A 21,416-nucleotide genomic window follows, 5' to 3' on the forward strand; every position below is an offset into this window, starting at 1 on the left:
AAAAGTTCTACTGAACCAGGAACATTATGTGAATTGTAGAATGGTGTGCAGTGTACAGGGAGCAGTTTATTTAATCTTCTTGTTGTTTATATCATCATTTATATAGACACACTGCAGATCAGGTAATATGAATGTCAGTTCTTGATAAACACAGTCATAGATTCCCGTAACATTAGCATGTTTGATGAGGATCCCAGTAAATATTTTATTATATACCGTATTTGTTTTTAATTTTGACAGTTTTAGTCCATAATTGTCCAAAAGACTTATAAAAGTGGTTCCCAAACTGGAGGTAGGGATCCCCTTGGGGGTTATGAAACACAAAGGAGTGGTTTTGACATAATTTATCAAATAGACACCCTACAGACACCCTAAGGCGTGACAGTGTTCTTATCATCTTGTACATACAATTCATCATCATGTGCACACAAGATCATTTTCTTTTTTGCACACTTTGCAACAACACTTTATTTTAAGCTAATCAAGCTTTATTTTCACCTCTAAATGTCATTTAAAGACAATGTCATGTGCAATCACTTTTCAGGACTCAAGGGACTCTGCAGATACCTGAGGCCATTATGACAGATTTATGGACAGGATTGTTTACAGAGCAGTTTCACGAGCTCCCTCTCTCTCTCTCTCTGAATTCAGCTCAATTTAAATCAATTCAAATCAATTCAATAGGGCTTTATTGGCATGGGAAACATACCATAACATTGCACACACCTTCCCCCTCCCTCTCCCTCTCCCCTCTCTCTCTCTCTCTCTCTCTCTCTCTCTCTCTCTCTCTCTCTCTCTCACTCACTCACTCACTCTCTCTCTCGTAGCTGCAGTTCTCCATCTGGCCTGTAGGCTTTCTCACATCGGCAGGAGCGATACAGTGAAGCTCCAATAATAATTTGATAAAGTTACATCTTGATTTTGTGGATTTGAAAAATCCCGGATTTACGGGGGATGGTGTTGCTTCCTGGAGCCGGGTAATCAGACGCAGAGGCCGGTGGCGGCGGCAGGGAGGTAGGCAGGGCTAGCAGGCTGACTGGAGCAAGCAGGCACATATTGTGCTGCTGGGTGAAACTCGGTTTCAGTGTGTGGTTTCATCGGGACATTTCGGATATTAGACCAGCCTGTGAGTAGAATTGTTCCACTGTGGTGGTTGACTTCGAGTGTGTTTGGTCCTTGGAGGCGCGGAGGAACACAGACGACGGAACACCGGAGCAGGACTCGGACACCGGGGAAGTAGAGGAGGTAGGTCGGGTCCGTGAAAAGCAGCACTTCTAGCCATTGTGTCTGTGATATTTACGATTTAATGCATTCATAATATATGTAATGTCGATTATTCAAACCTGATGTGGAGCCACATGTTTGCTCATGTTGTGTGTTTAGTGTTCGAGGAGAACGCTAGCTGTGGCTAACGGTTAGCCTCGGAGCTTTCCATTGTCACAGTCTGCTGGGCTATCTAGGCTAACAGCTAGCGGGGGTACAGCAGTGGAAGGGGTCAATATTTTCTCTGAACGTATTTACCCTAATATACGATGTCAAACATTTTGCCACAGACCCTGATCAATAACCACGTGTTGTGACTTATAAATGCAGGGGATTATTATCGCCTCGGTATCGTGCTAACGCTAAATGCGGTGCCACCCACAGCAGGAGCAGCCTCATTTTCACCGGCCGCGGAGCCCATGGACCTGCCTGTTAGCATGTTAGCATTAGCTTATCCAGCACTGGGGAATCTCAAAATGTCTCCCTGAACACTTTCATGTTGTCGAATGTTGAATTATATTAAAATGTAACCAGGGGAATAACACAGACCGCTTTCCATAATAACTAATAATTTGATAATTAACGTTTAATATTCGCTATATTGTTATATTGCCAGACACGTGCGTGTGATCTGTGCACGCGATTTGGGAGCAGTTTGAATGTAAAGAAAAATTAGATTTTTTTGAAACGAACAGTTTACCTTTACACTTAAATTGATAGTGTTTTCTAATAATAGCGCATATCTATTACCAGACGCAGTTTGTTAAGATATGTAAGAGGGAGACGCAGGTGAAACCAGACGTCATCAATGACCCCTATTGATCAGTTGTGGTTGTCCTTTTAACTTATATTTGTTAAGCTGAAACCTTAAGTTAGTTTATTACAGTTTCAGCCAGCTGTTACACCAGTACACCAACATTTAACACCACGAATTACAGTAGGATGTTGGAGGTAAATCATGTTTAATTGACTTGGTGTAGTTTGTACTGTACTTTTGTTGTATTGCATTTTATAAGAGTCTTTATTTATTTTATTCATGCTGCTGGGAGAGATGGTGCTAAATTGTTTTTCATTGTCCTTGCAACAATGACAATAAAGCTGCTATTCTATTACTTTAATGTTGTACTTTTATATTGTTGTATACCAGTGTTCAACATTATTGTTGTACCTAGGCAAGTGCAGTCTCTTCCTTCTTCCTTCCTCCTCTTCCTTAGCAAGCTATGGGACCCAGTGTGTGAACCATGTTTGACACTGTAAAAAACAAATGTACCCGTATTGTGATATGTTAACTTAAACTGGGCCTGACAAATCATTTCAACTTACAGATTAGACTGATAGAAAGAGCTCAGCGAGTCTCAGGAGTTTTTGAGCAAACTGATTGTCATGAGCCGAGGGAGTCGGGCAAGTAGAGTCAAAGAGATGTGACAGCACAACAGTTTCATCAAACCTATTAATTACATTAAAAGATGGGCCATTGATGGGTCCATTTAGTTTCATATAGTGGTCTGTGTATTGATAAGTCTTTATAACCAATTACTGATTTGTACACGTTGATTTTTACACCATTAGTAGTACTGTAGTTTTCTTGTACTCCAGTGTTGTTATATTGTAGTTTTTTTGTAGTACTGTAGCGTTGTCATTATTCAGTGTTGTAGTACCATAGTGTTATGTGATATTTTAAAAATAATACACGTTAACATCTATTAGACTTCAAAACTGCTGTTATAATATTGCTTCATTGATTTAAATGTGCACAGAACATGAAATAAATCTTATAATGACACGGTGTTCTTCAGTCCCTCAGCTTGGATCTGGTTGTACTGCAAATCACAGACTGTGACTTTTAGTAATGAGGTTACAGCGCACGTGTCACCGCCTTCATCTGGAGTGTCTCACACACAGGTTTACTCCCGATATAAGTCCTGGTAAACCGGTTACCAGGAGTGAGAGCAACTTACCAGAGCAGAACAGGTAGTGTTCACCAAAGGACAGGTGAGTCACATGACTCAGGTGTTGCCAGGTGCTGCTGAAGTAAAATGTAAACAACTGGGAGTGTCGGATTGTGGAGGGCGAGGCTGCAGTGCAAGTCCCTGACATCACTGTGACGTGAGTCAGGTTGTGGTTGTTGAGGCGTGATGGTTTCCTTACAGTGCAGATGTCACTGGATCGTGTGATGTTCAATAACTGAAATACTAACAATCAGTAGAATACAAATACATGTCGATGTTAGCTTGTTTGTCTGTAATGGTTTGATTGGCATTTGGCACGTGTTTCCATTATTTTTGTTTTCCATTATTCCTCTAGTTCCTCACTTAGTTAATTGACTTTACAATTAACTAAGTGAAAGGTTAAATTCCAAGCTGATGCCTTTAGATATGAAGAGATTCAGTCATGTAAAGCAAGTCTTTACAGTACAGTATCTGGTCACTGATCAATAATTTTACTATTTGATCAGTTTTACTACAATTTACTACTATTACTGTTTTGTGGATAAAAGCCAAGATGAAAGTGTAAAAAGGTTGGTGTATGCGATGGTCTCAATGGTCAATGTCAAACCAAAGTCCATTCAGAAATGTGGAAATTAAAAGTGAACTTTATCAAAAGAGCTGTATGCCCAGTCAAACGGATTTCACATGTTGTCTGTCACTGAAGAGACAAACAGGCATGTCTCACTCTGCTTAATACTTTTTAGGACAAGTTCGCACTCTGTGTTAACAGTAGGAAGGAAAGCCCTGACTTTTAGAGTTTGGCAACATCCATTATTATTATTACTATTGTTATTTTTTGTTATTTTCAGTTGTTGACTCAAGCAAGCCAGAAATCCAGCACATACATTCAGAAAGAAAACATCTTTAGGTCAGGCCTATGTTAAGGAAAAGTAAAGGTCCCAGGAGATTTGTATCTCCCATGTCTAATCTGTTAAATTGGAAATTATACCATTTAAACAATGTGCCTTTTGTTAACTAGTTTTCTACAATTAAAAAAATAAATGTGCACCTTTACGTTTACAGCGGGTTGTTGTTTAGCAATCACAATGGTGATTAAAACATTTAAATAAAATATAATATTTCACATATTAACAAACGATATTAAAATAAGGAAAGATAAAATACAATGTTTTTGAATTACTTGACCCTTCAGCTGTGTGTGACAGCGCGTGATTGCTGATGTGAGGTATGCAAATTGGTAGTAATTCCTATGAGATTAATGTGTGAACATATTCGGTGATCAGTCACAACAGTCAGTCATCATGAACAGGCCAGGTCTATGTCAGTCCAGCATTTTTTCTACTTGTTTTTATTAAAAACAGCATTTGTCCACAGACTTTTATTGCAGCAATCATTTTTGTTTGTCACAAAATACCACAACACACCTAGCACACCATTTGAGAACCACTGGTACAAGGTGCTGACACAGCTTTTGCTGAATGTGCCGTGCATGCCCTGGACTAAGAACCTGATTTGGACAGATATGCTCAGGGAAAACATACTGTAGCCACCAGTGGGGACTCCTGGACATTAGGCACCCTCAGCCTGAGGCCAGCAACATTAACAAAAGGTCAAATCTTTGTCAGCTTAATTTAGCCACACCATTTTAAGAATGTTTCTTGTTTTATCTTGTCATTAGATGTCCAACCACAAACAAGTTTGAAACTGTTCACTCCTTGTACCAAAGTCCACAAGGAAAATCTGTGATTTAACATCATGGCACACACCACACTTGAGCCACTGCTGCCTCCATAAGTAAATTCCAATGTGTTATTTTGTAACTTTGACATTTGAAATGTTTAATTTAAGAAACACAGACTTACCAAATGAGGCAGCAGTAGATCAGCAGCTCCTGTGTCCCTGTGATCTTAACCTCAGTTCCCTGTTGAAAAAGGCTGTCTAATGGTGAGATGAAGCAATGAACATATACCTCATACAACCACACTTGGAAAAACCTAGCCGGGCCACACATGTTACCGCATTTATGTTCTTTTAATTGTTGTCATATTTAAAATGTGTGTATATGTATATAATAATCTAATAATTGTGGCAGTGGAGTTGCAGCTGAGCTTTGCATTATGTAAAAGGTTTTTCATGTTGTACCCAACTTGACATATGGTTAATTGAAGCTGCATAAACTGTAACAGCCCAGTGTGTCAGCATGTGACAGACCATGTGTTGTGTGTGTGCTTGCATGAATGTGTGTGTCAGTGACTCTGAGCTGCTGCCTCTCAGGTGACTGAGCACAGCAGAGTCAAATACTGAAGCTTTCCATTAACTGAGGCTGGAACCTTATGTCAAGAGCCTGGTTTAAAATACTCATTTGTATTGACCGCATTACAGATAACTAATGCAGAGAGTTATTAACCACATCATTAATATGACTTGCATTGCCTAATGACAGTGGAAAACCCAGTGAGTTAGTCAGAATCACAATTTAACTAGTCAGAGACTGTCTAATTAATTAGTAACGGTCTAACTGCCCTCAGTGTCAACTAAACTAGTGTATTTTTCCAACACATTTTATTGAAGGGAAGACATGGCATACAAATGAGCATGTTCAAGATCCCCAATTTTCAGCATGTAGTAAGTGGTGCACGTGGCCAAGCAGGGTCACAGCCAGAAGATCACTGATTTGCGTCCGGTTCAGGCCTTTCTGTGTGGAGTTGCATGTTCTCCATTGTGTGAGTGGGTTTTCTTCAGGTTCTTTGGTTTCCCACAGTCCAAAAACATGGAGAAGTTAGTTGGACACTCTAAATTGACTGCATATGTGAGAGTGAATGGTTGTTCATCTCTACTTCGACTGGCAACCTGTCCAATGTGAAATTACTCCCAAGTGTCTACTTCGAAACTAGTCAGAGCGACTGCTTAACTAGTCATTGTGTCGAAACTAGTCAGTGTCTATTAACTAGGGACTGTCAAGTAGACAGTGGGTACAATGGGTACATGACAAACCTCTACAATGTGTGTATAAAAATCTTCTAATCCCATTAGCCTACCTGAAAAACTAGTAATAGAGTTAGATAAACAATTACTCAGTGTATTATAAGTTATACTTATAATAGCTATATTATAACTATTATAAGTATTATATTTAAGCATTATAATATGATATTGGCCCAAAGGGGTAAACTAGTAATCATCATGTATCATGGGATTTGTTTGAATGAGTTGGTTAAGGTGGCCAGACTCAGAAATGTGGTTTTACAATCAATAATTGACTCCAAGTCATCAGATAAATAGAGTGATTATATTTATTATAAATGTTGTGATGTGTTATTCTTTCTTACTGTCTGACACAAATCTTGGGACGAATAGGAAATGTAGTGTGTCAATGATTTTGTAATTTGATTCAAAATGTTTGATTAAATATGGTCTGTCTGCAGGAGTCTGTCCACCTGTTTGGCTGATTGGACCCTGGTGAGCTCCATCCACCATGAACCCTCTGAACCAAATGAAGGCTGGACTGGCAAACAACCAACACAGGTATACGCACACACATACTTTAAGTGTGAGTGCCTTCCCTTTTTTCCCACTTCATTTATTTATCATTTTTCAACTTCTTTATGTTGTTATTGCCCTCTATGACATCTGGTATTAAGCCCAGGATCAGATGGTTCTAAAAGGAAGTTGTAAATTTAAACAATCCCTAATCTCTTTTTGGATACTTTGCCAGTATTGTACAATTATGGCGCAATCCCAGAAGCTATGTGTGTGATCCCCCCAACACTGATTGGAAATGTTGCCAAATAGATTTTCTCAAAAGACTTAGATGCAGTAGAGTGACTGCTTTACATAAACTTTAGATTCCTGTTGGAAAAGGCTGTCTAAATCTGTGAGAAATAGGTAAACATTTTCTGAGGAAATCTTAGATTAAGCAGACATGGATTTTGTTGCTGGTGGATGTCACAATTTTCTCAGCAGCGTTGTATTAACCCGCAACATTCAGTTTGTGCCAAACCTGTAGTTTTTTGTCCTCGTACCTTTATTGGTGCATTTCCACCGACTCAACTCTCCTCGGCAAGGCACGGTTATTTTGCAATTCAGCTAGCGTTGGTACCTGGTACTTTTTTTTCTGGTGAGGTTCCAAGTGAGCTGAAGCGATACTATGTGTGACGTCGCCAGCCACTGATTGGTCCGAGTGCCGTCCAAGAGTCAAGCGGAACAATGCCGTACTGTAGATCAGTTAAAAAGACTTAACAATCTTAAATATGTGGGTCAATCTCCAACAATTACCAGGAAAAGGAGTCTGGTGTATTTAGTGACAGCACTGTTATTTTGTTAGCAGCAGTTATTTTCATATAGATACAGATAATTATCAGCTCATCAGGGAATGCTATGTCAGCCTGCTCTGTGTAGTCAAATTCTTGCGACCACATTTGCCCAACTAAAACTTCATAGACTCTATGGGCTTTATTTTCATGAATTTATATTTATGCAACTGGACTTGATTCAGTTAAGTTGTAAACCTTTTAGCTCTCAACCAAGAGGCTTCTTCACTTCGGTCTGACTACTGGAAAAGTTCAATGTTTAGCCCTTGAAGGCTCTCTGGGCATGACCCGGATGGCTGAGATCCTTATTCGACATTCAATGGCTTTACTTTAAAATAAGACATTGGGTTTCCAGTCCTATATTTCACTTGCACCCTAGTTGTAATGTTTATTCTCTCCCTGTGTTTCTGCAGCGATGGTTCTTACTCCTATGACCCCACCAGCTGGCAGCAACCCACCAATCAGCCTGCTGGATCCCTCTCTGTAGTAACCACTGTCTGGGGCGTCACCAATCCCTCAGCCAGCCAGGTATGACATCCCCAAACATGGGAGAAGTTCTGTGCCACAGTGTATTAATGAAGGCACAAAGTTTTTCAGTGGTGAAAAAACTGCTGCGTTTTGGGACTCTTACCAGTGTTTTAGGACTTGCTGGCATTTTGGGACTTGTCATGTTTTGGGAATCTGCAGCATTTGTGAATATGCAGCTCATTTCTCCACCTGCATGTGTTTTCGGCCACCGTACAAACCCTAAAAATACACAAACAGTACGTTATAAGTTTAAGCCACATGCCAAATGTCAGAGGTCACTGAAATAAAAATGCTCCTTGAATAAAATAAATCTCTTTCTGGCATTCCAATAATATACAGTAATTAATTCAAAAATACAATACTGTTACAATTTGAACGGTATCAATTAACACTTTTCCACTGACGTATTTACTGCAACCGCACTGCAAACTGTTATTTCAAAAAGAAAAGAAACAAAAACAGATGAATGAAATATGACAACAATATTTTAAGGACCCCCCTCTATATATTTATATACATGTTATTTCATTTCAAATGTTCAGAGGTTATTATGTCTAGTTTTTTATATATAAATGTTGTATATATATTGTTCTGTGTAGCAGTGTAGCTCACAAAATAGTATTTTGCTCCAGTGTCTGTGATGAGAAGTAGCACATATAGAGAGGTGTGCTTTCTCTTTTTGGCCACAAGGTGGAGTATCTGCTAAAGTGAGCACTGCTCAGGAGGCAAGCACACGTGTATGAGAACAGTTTCCTCCTGGAAAGCGCCAGAGAAATTTCTTGAGAGCCCTGCAACAGGTTTTCGACATTCTCATCCTCTGACACTTTAAAACCAAACCATCTCCAAATTATCGAGCCATTGTTTCGTTTACTGACCAACTCCTCTTCTGCGGTGCACTCCGTCTCCATGTTGTCGCTCGAGTGTAGGTGAGAGTGGAAGGGGAGGTGGAGCAGAAAGGTTGTGTGTGTTGGGACACAGAGAGAGGAGAAATGGGTCCGAACTTGCGGTCCATGTATTGCCATTTTAATGCAAAATTAACTATATCGATACAACCTATATTGTCCCGTGTTATATCTCATTTAGAAATATACCAATATATATATATATATATTAAGATATCGCCCAGCCCTAATTACAGGTAACAAAAATGTTCTTTCAATTTAAGTTTGTTATTTCATTAGATTTCATTAACTACAATAACCTTGCTCCTGATGTCTATTCTCATCTCTGCATTGGGTGTGAATGCACCATAAGAACTGGGATGTGATGTGTGTGTTTCTATGTCTGTCAGGGTCTGGGTGGAGGGGTGATGGGGCCCGGGGCCAACCATGGTGGAGGGCCCATGATGCAGGGCCCAGGGGGTCCGGGTATGGCTGGTGGACCTGGTGGCTACATGGGCCAACAAGGCTACGGAGAGCCTAACAAAGGATACATGAACCAGGGCATGTATAGCCGGTCGACTGGTGGCTATGCTGGAGGACCAGGGGGCTACACAGGGAGGTGAGTTTGTTTATCTGATACTATATAAAGTTAAGATTTAGTTTTCATGTGACTGTTGGTCCAATCATGACTGCTTAATGTGGTCTTGTGACAGTTAACACTTAACATGTGACACTGAGATGCACTGAGCAACATTTTTATAGTTTTAGGCTTTAATGCTATATTTCAGATCGATTAAAATTTAATCAGCTTTATTAATTTATTTAATTTTTAGTTTATTACATAAACTACTATATACCACATTATAACATCTGGCAAGGATGATATGTTTCCAGTCACACTTGTCTGTCTATTTGGTTCGTGAACAGCATACCTTAAAGTGTGGGGCAGATTTGGGGATGTAGGTGTAGGTTATGGCCAATGGAAGAAATAATTAGAATTTGGTGGTGAAACAGAAACTGAGATGCCCTGGTGGAGGTTTTCACTTTCTGAGTGATGTGTCTAGTTGGTTTGTTTGTTTATGTTTTCAGAAGAAAAACGTAAATAAGAGAAAATAATTAATTCCATGAAATGTAATTTACGTTGTCTCTAATTGTAAATTAAAGGTCATAATTTTGTTAATCTATTTATCGCAACACAAATGTCATTGGTCGTTTTCAGTTTGATATTGTTATATTGTCATTTTGAACTGTATATTATCAGGAGTAAATGACCATGGGGTGGCTGACTTTGCTTGTCACAAAACAGACTAAACTAATTTGATCAAGTTAATAGAGACGTACCCAAACCTTCACATGTATCATCTCTGTGTGCAGTTACCCAACCAACCCCGGTGGCTCTCGAGGCTCCGCTGACTTCACTCAGGCTGCTGCTGCCGCTGTTGCTGCTGCTGCTGCCACAGCGACTGCCACTGCCACGGCAACAGTTGCCGCCATTCAGGAGAAACAAAACCAAGAGATGAACTATGGACAGGTGAGGGAGGAGGGCCACTAATAATGCAGTTATAACTCTGCTACATGAGTTATCAGGTGGTCATTCAGTTCTATGTTGCTTCAGGAAACTTAAAGTGAGATGATCCATTTAAATATAAGTGTCAAACAAGATGTGAGCCTGAAGCAAACAAAAAGCTCATTGTAGAAGAGTTGGCAGGAGTCCCTGTTTTGCATTTAGCTTTGTATTACTAGAATAGGGGTAGTATTTTTGAAATAGTGTGCTTCCTAACCTCAGTTTCCCCTGAGTTGAGAAATATCTTCATTCTTTTCTTTGTTACATGCCCACCAGTGACAAATTTTTAAAAATACTACTATTCTAGTAATACAGAGCTAAACGCAAAGTGGTGAAGTGTTCCTTTAAATGCAATGTCAAAGTACTCTCAGACAGGTTTTATAGTTAACAATTATTGTCTTGTAAATGTTTGCTTTTTGTGTCCGCAGATGGGAGGCCCAGCCTACAATAATCAGTTCATGCCACACTCTGGCCCCCGTGGCCCGCCCAGTATGGCAACTGGAGGTATGGGCCCTGGTCCAGGAGGACCTTCCAGGGTCCCCCCCTCAATGGGACCCATGTATGGACCTGGAGGAGGCCCACAGAGAGTTCCCCAGCATCCAAACTATGGTCCTGGACCACAGCAAGGTCACCTGAGGCCCCCTCAGGGCCTTAAACGGCCCTACAGCTCTGAGGTGAGAGTCGAGAGGTTTAGCTCTACTGTGAAACCCATTTTTAGGTTAAATCCATAATAAACCTGAGTAAGTCGGATAAGATTAATATCTAACCTTTTCAAATTGAACATCACTAAATATGTACCGTTCTACTAGTGTCTAACATTTGTATTCCTGTCTCAGTCATTCCCAGGAATGTCTCAGCAGTACGGCGTCCCTGTCGGCTCCAGTGTAAATGTGATGTCGGGTCCTGGTGGCGCTGGTGGTGCAATGGTGGGTTCAGGTGGAGGTGGTCACCCCGGGCCTGGTCCGTTCTCTGGACCAAACATGCAGTACCACCCAGGTAAGATGGTGGCAGGTTGAACACTGGAAGAAGCTCGAGAGAGAGTCATCTGATCGAAGTCTGAGGATCTTTACTGTTTGTTTACCTCTAGGTCCTGGTGGTCCAGGCCCTGCCCCCCAGCGTTCTGGCTCTTCCCCCTCATACCAGAGCCATAAGATGTCCCTCCCGCAGTACCCCCCCTCTGGCCCCCCCAACTCGCAGTATTACAAGGTGAATAATGTTATGCTGCCATATATCTGAGTGTGTGTATTTACACATGATAAAAACTTGAAAGCATGACTTAAGTTGTCTGTTCTGCACCAGGACCAGTTAAATGGTCAGAGTGGAGGTTTAAACACTCTGACAGCAGGAGGTGGTGGAGGTGTCTACAACTCCTTTAACCAGCCTTCTGGGGTAAGAAGTTCTCTTTTTGTGGGTTTTTTGCAAATAGTTAAAATGAACGATTTAAATTTTAAATACACATTTATTGTTTCTCTCTTTCTTTCAGCCTGGTCGAGGATTGCCAGGTTACCCGTCCTCCCCAGTACCTGGTAACCCAACTCCTCCCATCACCCCCAGTAGCTCCATGGCCCCGCCCTACATGTCGCCTGGCAACAGTGACATCAAACCACCACCCTCTTCCTTCCTGCCTGACATCAAACCCAACTTGGCCAACCTGGCACCACCCCCACCTACAGGTACTCTTCATAAACAGAGAACGTTTTGAATTGATGCATTCAGATTGATAACAGCGTAATACACATAGGTAACAGTGTAATAACAGTGTAATAAAAATTACATTTTACCCAATTAAATTTTTACTCATTATCTCAGTTTTGTGTATGAAACTCAAAGGCTCATTTTAATATGATGTCACAGCCAAGTGTCCATGTCTGGCCATGTTGACTTCCTGTTAACAGGTAACCCCAGCGACGAACTGCGGCTGACTTTCCCTGTGCGTGACGGTGTGGTCCTAGAGCCCTTCAGGTTGGAGCACAACCTGGCTGTGAGCAACCACGTCTTCCAGCTGCGAGACTCTGTCTATAAAACGCTTATCATGAGGTAAGAACTGATGATAATCTGATGATGTACTTTGCCATGCTTCACTATTTATCTCATCCATATATGAATGTTGATGCCTGTATATATGTATGTATGTTTGTATGTATCAGGCCAGATTTGGAGCTCCAGTTTAAGTGTTACCACCACGAGGATCGACAGATGAACACAAACTGGCCTGCCTCTGTCCAGGTCTGACAGTTATTCAGCTGTTTCTCAGTACATCATCACCAAGACATGTCACACTTTTTGTCACACCTGTCTTGTGTCTTTCAAAGGTGAGCGTGAACGCGACCCCTCTCACCATCGAGCGAGGTGACAACAAAACTTCCCATAAGCCTTTGTATCTGAAGCAGGTGTGTCAGGCAGGCAGGAACACCATCCAGATCACCGTCACGGCCTGCTGCTGTGTAAGAACACACACGGACTCAAAACACAGAACACATGGATGCTTACTCTCAGTGAAAACATGGCTACGAGACCTACGCAACGATTGTTTGTTGCACAACCCAATAAAGCATCTTGCAGCCTTTCAACGCCCTGGTTGCCAGCAGAGTTGGGCAAACGCAGCAAGCTGCAGCTATGTGTCAGACATCCCAAATGCTACCAAGCATAAAAAGCCTCACCACCCCTCTCGAGAAGTCTAGAAGAGAGAAGAAAAAGATTTAAGTCCAACTACCTGTCTGTATGTTGCAGACATTTTGGCAACCATGCTCTATGATGTTTTGAATTGGGATTGCAGTAACCATTTTAAAATGCCTAAGGTTGCTGTACATTTTACATATAACCTACCAAACAAAGCAGTTGTACCTTTCCCCTCAACCTAAACACAGATTTTCTCTCTTTACTTTGGTTTATTCTTTGTTATTCTTATTATTTGGTTTAAGAGGCTGACATCTGTATTTATAGTTCTCTCTGGCAGCCATGTTTTCAATGTTTCAAGCAGGATCTCAAGCAGGGGGTGCACCCGAAATAACCCTGAAGTAAGTCTGCCATTTTGTTTTAAGTGATTTAAATCCTCCTCTCTCTGCAGTCTCACCTGTTCGTCCTCCAGTTGGTCCATCGCCCATCGGTTCGCTCAGTGCTGCAAGGTCTGATGAAGAAGAGGCTGCTTCCTGCCGAGCATTGTGTCACCAAGAGTGAGTCATCTCTGGTTCTTAATTTCTGCTGTAAAAACATCATTGTGAATTTATGTCAAAAAGAAACAAACTCTGTTTGTGACACTGATCCACCTCCCTCCCTGTCTCTGTGACTCAGTAAAAAGGAACTTCAGCAGTGGGTCGATTCCAGGGACTCCCGGGTTAAATGGAGAGGACGGAGTGGAGCAGACAGCCATCAGAGTCTCGTTAAAATGTCCCATCACTTTCCGTCGCATCCAGCTGCCTGCCAGAGGTCACGACTGCAGACACATACAGGTCTGAGCACCTGCCAATCATAGCAGCCCACTCACCGTGATGTCACAGGGAAAACCAGTTTTCATCTGTGAGATACTGATGCTTCGTGCGTGCGTGCGTGCGTGTGTGTGTGTGTGTGTGTTACAGTGTTTTGACCTGGAGTCGTACCTGCAGCTCAACTGTGAGAGAGGAACCTGGAGGTGCCCTGTGTGCAAGTATGTTCAACAAACACTCAGTATACAGCATTGGTCATACGTTATTTCCTCTGTAACATGTTTTTGTTTGTTTGCAGTAAAACAGCTCTGTTGGAAGGTCTGGAGGTTGATCAGTACATGCTGGGAATCCTCATCTATGTTCAAAAGTAAGGAACTCTTTTCTTTAAAAAAAAAGCGATAGTGAACAAACATACAAGTGGAAAAAAAAAAAAACATCCATGGACCTTTGGATCTTTCTTTTGGCTGCAATTGAAAGAGACACACTTGCCATTCATTTTGGGGTCAAATTACACTGCAATAGATGTTGTTTATTATGAGATTACACTCTGATTTGCTGTTATGTAAACATGACACCAGGGTGAAAGTGGTAATCTAGTCTAGATGTGAAGTCTGCACCTTTTCCAGGGTGACATTGTGATACTGTTTAGGCAGTGATCTAAAAATGATTCAATATGAAAGACCGATGTTGATGATATAAAAGTGTAACATCACTGTGACATTATTCTCCTGTTGTGTTTTGCACATGTTGGTTGTGTATGGCCTTCGAATATGACTCACTGGTGTAAAAAAAAGACAAACTCCTCTTCTTACAGTGAGATGAGTCTTTTGCCTTTTTTTAGTGAGTATAACCATGTTTTAAAACCCCAAGCATTCCAGCTAACTTTTCATTATTGAACGTTTAGCAATTAGTGATGGTGAATTTGACCTCTGCATTTAACCTGTCCTTTTTACATGCTATTATTGAACACACTAGAGCTGCAACTAATTATTTTAATTGGGATTAATTGGGAAAATGCTGTCCAGCGCTCCTTTAGCCAGGAGCGCTGGACAGCACTTAAATATACCTGGGGAGCAATGGTGGTTCGATACCTTGCTCGGGGGACCCCAGCCCTTAGTGTGGCCACAATACATTTCCTTTTCTTTTGGGACTAATAAGTAATCTTAAAATCATGCATTGTCTTCCAAAAATAATAATATATATAATACTGCTTGACAAGTGTGTGCAATGCTAGTTTTGATATTGTTTGAATATGAAATGTAAGAGATCTCGTTAGAAATACAACCAATATATCACTAAAAGAGCCGCTACAGTGGGTTTATACTTGACCAAAACAAGAAACCTTGTGGGTAAAGGATTGAAATTTAATGCTAAACTTAGTGTAAAGTTTCCATTATCACTTAAATAAAGTTAACAACCTGATTATCCAATCAGACCAGAAGCCAGTTTATGGTTCAGTTCTGCAATCATAGGACACAAGAGATGTATGCCAACGCACATTTTATGAAATAAAGTAATTTTCAATCATATTTTTTAGATATATTTTTAGATATTCCCTTATTATTTTTAAATAATAAGGGAATATCTAAAGCAAAACCAATGCCAAATTCACAACGCAATGGTGTATTAGAAAACAATATTAACAGAGTTTATATTTTTATTTTTTGTTTCTAATTTGTTTTCTTACGAGAAAGTCCTGGATTAAATCGCTGAAATAATAAATCATGTCTGGATCTGGATAAACGCATTGTTAAACTTTAATTGATGTCAGACCACTCTTCACTCCCTGTTCCTCCTCCTCCTCTTTCTCAGCTCGGAGTACGAGGAGATTACCATCGATCCAGTGTGCAGTTGGAAACCTGTCCCTGTGAAGCCTGACATTCATGTGAAAGAAGAGTCCGACGGCCCTGTGCTAAAACGCTGCAGGACACTCAGCCCCAGTCACATGGTCCTGCCCAGCGTAATGGAAATGATCGCATCGCTCGGCCCCGCCCCCTCCTCTACCACCTCAGCAGCCTCCTCCTCCCCAATGCCCTATTCCTCCCTCCCTTCAGGGGGCAGCAATAACAGCAGCAACACCCCTGACTACCCTGGACCAGGTAGGGCACACCCAGGTAATTAATGAAACGCATGTAGGTGGTAATCAACAGGTTATCGTTAATAATCAATAGGAAGCCTGTAATAAATTGTGTTGCTTCATTGTGTTGTATTGTCTTGTCTCTGTCTCCAACAGCTCAGTCCTATTCTGCACAGTCAGGGAGTTTCTCTGACTTCAGTGGTCCTGGGACTCCTGGGGTTGGGGGAGACTTCTCCTCCCCTGGTCCTCCACCTCTCTCCTACCAGTCTGAGCTCTCCAGTGCCCTCCTCACCCCTGACAAGCCTCCCCCACACCCACTGGCAGGGCAGGTGAGGACACTCATCTTTCACTCAAAGATTTGTTCAGGAAGAATCACCTTAACTCTAGATTTCCTTCTTTTTTTCCATCTCCCCTCTTTTCCTTTTTTTTCTCCTTCCTATTTGTAAATCTCTTTTTCTTTCCTTAACCTCATCATCACCTTCCTCTTTAAATGCCTCCCTTCCCTTTCTGCCCCTGTTTACATCTTTCCTTCTCCTTCCTTCCTGTCTTCCACTCATTTCATTTGATTTCATCTTCTTATCCCTGTTGCATTTCCTTTTTAACTTTCTCTTTTTCCCTCTCTCCTGTCCCCTTACTGAAAATGTCAGATATCAGTCTCAGGCCACCTGGACTCCACTTCCCATGGTGCTCCTCTCACCCAGCAGTCGCAGGCTCTCCCTGGCAACTCCCAATTGGGGGGCGGCAACCCAATGATGCAGCGCAACAACCACAACCCCCGTCTCCAAGGTGACAGCACCTTTGGACTTGGGGGGTCTGCAGACGTTTCAGAACCTTCTCTGGATGTAAGTAGAACCCAGACTTGAAACCTATTGTCTTCTTCTTCTTCTTCTTTCGGCTTCTCAATCTAGAGGTCTCCATCTTGCCCTGTCCCCCCCGTGTCCTCTTCTGTTCCATATGCTACAATTTATAAAGATTTATTTATTTTTTTTTACCTTAAATTAGTTAATTTTTTTATCCAGATTATTCTGGATAAAGAATAATTTATTCCAGATAATAAAATTTAATTTAATTCACCTTCACTAGCTATTTATCATACAACACTGCCACCTGCTGGGTTACCAGAAAACTTATATTCATGTCAGAGGTCAAAATCGAAACAATGACTATATTTTGTGGCCACACGGTTGGTGTAGTGGTTAGCACCCTTACCTTTGCAGGGTTCGAGTCCCGGTTGAAACAAGGGCCTTTCTGCATGGAGTTTGCATGTTCTCCGTGTCTGTGTGTGTGTGTGTGTGGGGGGGGGTTTCTCCAGGTTTCTCTGGCTTCCTCCCACAGTCCAATAAAATGCAATATGTGGATTAGGTAAATTGGTCACTCAATTGACCATAGGTGTGAATGTAAGAGTGAATGGTTGTTTGTCTCTGTGTGGCCCTGCGATGGACTGCCGAACTGTCCAGGGTGAGACCTCGCCTATCGCCCTATGTTAGCTGAGATTGGCACAGCACGCCCAGCGACCCTCTGGTGGAGAATAAAGTGGTAGATGATGGATGGAGTTTATTTTGAGTTTCAATGGTGATCCTTTACGTACGCATGGTGAAGAACGTAACTATTTGTTTTACACAAAATGCAAGTAACTTTTATGATTTGATGATTTACTTAATAGTTTGTAAATGTAGTTACCTTCCACCATAATGAATTAGTTCACTTTAACATGTTTGTTTCTACAGTTGCTTCCCGAGCTGACCAACCCAGACGAGCTTCTGTCCTACCTCGGACCTCCTGACCTCCCCAGCAACAACAACGATGACCTGCTGTCCCTGTTTGAGAACAACTGACCACACACTCGTACAATTACACTTGCACACCTCGAGAATTTAAAGACTTAACTGTAAAATACAAACTTTGTCTCCATGCCCACCGGCGCAAGTGTCGGTTCAACATGGCTGCCGTCACAGGATGGAGTGAATGATGAAAAGGAAATGGGGAAAAAAAACTTTTGGACTCTTTGATGTGTGACTGTGAATTTGATGGTAACTTTATTTTATTGTTTTTTATTCTGGGTAACTGTATTTTGATGCTTAATCCTTCATTCCCTGTAGCTGATGGGCTCACTGTTCACTGGCAGCCACTACAAACTATTTGAAGTTAGTGTGGGTGTTTAAATTGCAGATCACATTCACCATCACTGCTGAGTGATTTCCACATTAGTTTCTGTTCACTTATTTTTAATGTGGTGATATTGTTTGATTGTGGATGTTCAGCGGTGATGATGAGTAAATATGATCTGTGGTTGATGAGCTAAAACAGCAGCATGGTCTTTTAAAACCAGAATATTTCTGGTCCACATGAGTTTTAAATGTAACAGTATAAATAGATGAAGATAAGCTTTAAAAGAATAGTCTGTCTGTGTTCACAGACGTGTCTTTTGTCATTCCCCTGATATTAGGAGAGACTGAAGGGAGCATTAACAAAGAGGAAGTGTTTAATTTGCTTGAAGTTTTGTATGAATTGAAAAATACAAACTGGATCACATCATTTTAAAAAACAAAATTGATTTCTTCCAGGAAATCGGGTTTGATTACAAGCCCCTGCAGAAATTGTTCTCTGTGTTTGCACAGTGTAACACTGGGCACACGTACTCTGTGGAGACTTCAGCTGAAATGCTGCTCATTCACTTTAAATTGTGGATCTGTTGCTTCGTTTTTCTTTTGCTGATGTGGTAGAAGTTGAGCAAAGTACAACTTTTCAAGCAGCAGCCAATCAAATGTCTAAATGAAAAGACTGTTCTCCATGTTGCTGCCGTATTGGTCACCAGGAGTGCACTCACCAAAGCTAGACGGACACCACATTACTATCACATGGGTGACTGTGTTGCATCAATAGCAATGAAGCAATGAATTCAATGAAGTCAATTGTAACAAATACTGCTCTGAACAAAAAATCCAAAAGCCACCTCCAGCATCAGACACTGCAGATGCTCTGTACATCAGTGCAGTTGTTTTGTACGTCACTGCAGCAATCAGTGCAGATGTTCTGTGGTCTCAAGGGTAATTGAACACCACCTGTTGTGGTTTGTTTTTGAGGCTCCACGTGGAATAATTCCTCATTAACCTGCCATCAACTGGGCTTCCCCTCAGCCTGTCATTCATCTGTACATGTAGCTGGAAAGTGGAAATGAGAGCATGTTGTGTTTGCTCACATCTGGATTTTTACCTGACACTGAAAAGTTTAAACTGGGCAAAGGTACCATTCTATAATTTTTTTTTTAAAGCGTCAATGGAATCTCAGATCTGGAACTTTTTGCCTGGAGTGCTTTTGGTCTCCTGCTGTGGAGCCTCAGGTTTAGCACAGGTTTGGCACAAGACAAACATTGAGGATAAAAAAAGAAATGGCTGTGTTTGGTCATTTCCTCCAACTGTCACCACAGGTTGTGTATGTGATAGTAAACTGTTTCATCCTCATGCTTATTATTCTGTATGTTGTAAAGTGACTAGAGTCCAGACAGTTCTGATGTCTCCATGTCCCAGTGGCTTCTGGAAAGAATACAACTGTACATGGTCACGCTGTATGATCCAGTAATGATGCTAATAACAACAATAATAATGATAATAACCTTTGTAATTTAATAAACACACTGTAAAGACAGACTGAAGAGCCTGTGATGATTCAATGAAGTAAAAGTGGTGTGACATGTGAGTAAAGGAGAGTAAAACATGTATGTCAGCATTGTGATACCTCTACAGGCGAACAATGCCATTTCTCCCAGAAACTGAAAAAAGTGGTTTTGAACTGCTTTGACAGCTTTAAATTAGTTCTTGTCACATCACATGTGGGCTGTTTGATTCATCTTCATCTTTGTCTCCTGTCTGCTCTCAAGAAATGAGTGTACTCTTGTTCATTAGGGTGAACTGACCCTTTAACTTTTTTCCTGTTTGTATTGGAAACCTGAACTGCCAGGAAATGCCTTTCCTGGCAGTTGGGGTTGCCTTTCACAATGCCAGTGTGCACCACGTCCGTCAATGATCGTCCAGCCATAGGTCATCAAAGGCCACTAAATGTCAGCGATCGATAAAACACCCCCACTACCACAGCCACGCCCTTCTTTTTATCAGGCTCTCCTCTCTCAGCAGCTTCCTGTGGAAACAATTAAGTCACATTGCATATGAGTGAGTCTTTCTGGTTCAGGACTGTTGGACTCTTGTAAACCTGCCTGTCTGACTGTTTTGAGAGGAACCATTGCATTTAAATGCATAATTCAGTTTGTGGACCAACAAAAGTCTATTCTAATAAAGCCTATGCTCACTCAAGTCTATATCTTCAGAATATTTGTGGCACTTTAGTTCACTGTTAGACCACCTTTTCCAAATGGAAATACTATGTTCTAGTGTTTGCATTACAGCACACACTGCTTCATCTATCAGTAAGTTCAAATGTGTTATTTTGTGAACTGTAAACAGAGCCAGTTCAAGAACCAGAGCTAATTTGGTGAAGAGGGGCTCAGACTCGAGAGGGCCCAGGTGCTTCCTGTACCTGCAGAAGGAGAAAACCAACCAACAGGTCATTTAACTTAGTTCATACACTCATAATCGTTTCTGCTGTAGTTGATGTATTACTTCTTTAGTAGATTATCTCTACATGTTTTATTATGTCATTCTACAAAAAAAAGTGGCCACCTGGATTTAACCAAGCAAATAGGTAAGAGCCTCCTATTGTTGGTCTGGTCTAGGTTCAGCAACATTATGTGCCCAAAAATGAGGTCAGCTGACTCCCTTAATATATTGAATGACCAGATTATTCCATCCGCTAAATGCGGTCCGAGTGTGAGTGTGTGACCCTTTTTGTTAATGGCGACTCTTTTTTTGGCCAGGCAGTGTATATTGATATTGATTTGTAAGGGATTATTCTGAATCATGTTATATTCAGCTGAGAGTTCCTGATACGTACAAATCAACCAATAAGTTTATCCAAAGTCTAAGGTAGAGAAAGTGTAAACATTCATTTATGTTATCAATGAAATATTCTATGATAACAACAAAATCCCGGAATACTCTCGAGGGAACGTTCCCAAAAGGTTTTCTTTCTGTGTTAAATTACAGTTGTACAGATGTATGCAAACTGCAAACACTGTGGGTTCACTTCAGAAACATCTTCAATTGTTGGTAAACGCGCTTCACTGTGACAGGACACGGTTCAAATGTCAAACTTGATCATTAAAGTTACGTTACATCTCTGACCTGCTCCTCAAAATCGGATTCCAGTAGTTTCTTCCCTCCTAAAAAAACAGGACGGACCGCACCCTGACCGCATGCGTGCGCGCGCACACACACTGGTTTGCGCATCTATCCTTTTAAGGACACTGCATTGATTCCATTCATTTGGGCAGCCTGACCAAAGTCTCATCCATAACATTAACCATAACCAG

General features: G+C 41.2%; 1 protein-coding gene and 1 long non-coding RNA gene across 3 annotated transcripts; one reads left to right on the forward strand and one right to left on the reverse strand.

Moving 5' to 3' along the window:
* Positions 1-810: 810 nt before the first annotated feature.
* LOC122769462 (zinc finger MIZ domain-containing protein 2-like) lies at positions 811-19,628 on the forward strand. Of its 2 annotated transcripts, none has more exons than XM_044025993.1 (21): positions 811-1,245; positions 6,638-6,737; positions 7,936-8,050; positions 9,342-9,550; positions 10,306-10,462; positions 10,924-11,169; positions 11,332-11,491; positions 11,583-11,701; positions 11,795-11,884; positions 11,979-12,168; positions 12,391-12,532; positions 12,643-12,721; positions 12,808-12,939; positions 13,563-13,668; positions 13,787-13,944; positions 14,071-14,138; positions 14,216-14,284; positions 15,730-16,031; positions 16,151-16,323; positions 16,642-16,836; positions 17,722-19,628. In XM_044025993.1, the coding sequence occupies exons 2-21, from the start codon at positions 6,688-6,690 to the stop codon at positions 17,827-17,829; spliced, it is 2,868 nt and encodes a 955-aa protein (XP_043881928.1). In that variant the 5' UTR covers positions 811-1,245; positions 6,638-6,687; the 3' UTR covers positions 17,830-19,628. The 2 variants fall into 2 exon arrangements, with proteins under 2 accessions (XP_043881928.1, XP_043881929.1); XM_044025994.1 differs by having other exon boundaries at positions 15,730-16,016.
* Positions 19,598-21,291, reverse strand: LOC122769464. The gene is made up of 2 exons (XR_006360430.1): positions 21,229-21,291; positions 19,598-20,128 (listed from the first exon to the last, which is right to left on the reverse strand). It is a non-coding gene; the product is annotated as an uncharacterized LOC122769464 (long non-coding RNA).
* Between the last annotated feature and the right edge of the window lie 125 nt (positions 21,292-21,416).

The sequence above is a fragment of the Solea senegalensis genome, linkage group LG5 (assembly GCF_019176455.1).
Source record: "Solea senegalensis isolate Sse05_10M linkage group LG5, IFAPA_SoseM_1, whole genome shotgun sequence".
NCBI lineage: Eukaryota > Metazoa > Chordata > Actinopteri > Pleuronectiformes > Soleidae > Solea > Solea senegalensis.

What these genes read in the sequence shown, in the direction of transcription:
- LOC122769462 (XM_044025993.1), top strand. Translation starts at nt 6,688, where the DNA reads ATGAACCCTCTGAACCAAATGAAGGCTGGACTGGCAAACAACCAACAC. An exon ending in CCAACTCGCAGTATTACAAG is followed by an intron (nt 11,702 to 11,794) that starts GTGAATAATGTT and finishes GTTCTGCACCAG; the next exon opens with GACCAGTTAAATGGTCAGAG. An exon ending in ACCAGGTAGGGCACACCCAG is followed by an intron (nt 16,032 to 16,150) that starts GTAATTAATGAA and finishes TGTCTCCAACAG; the next exon opens with CTCAGTCCTATTCTGCACAG.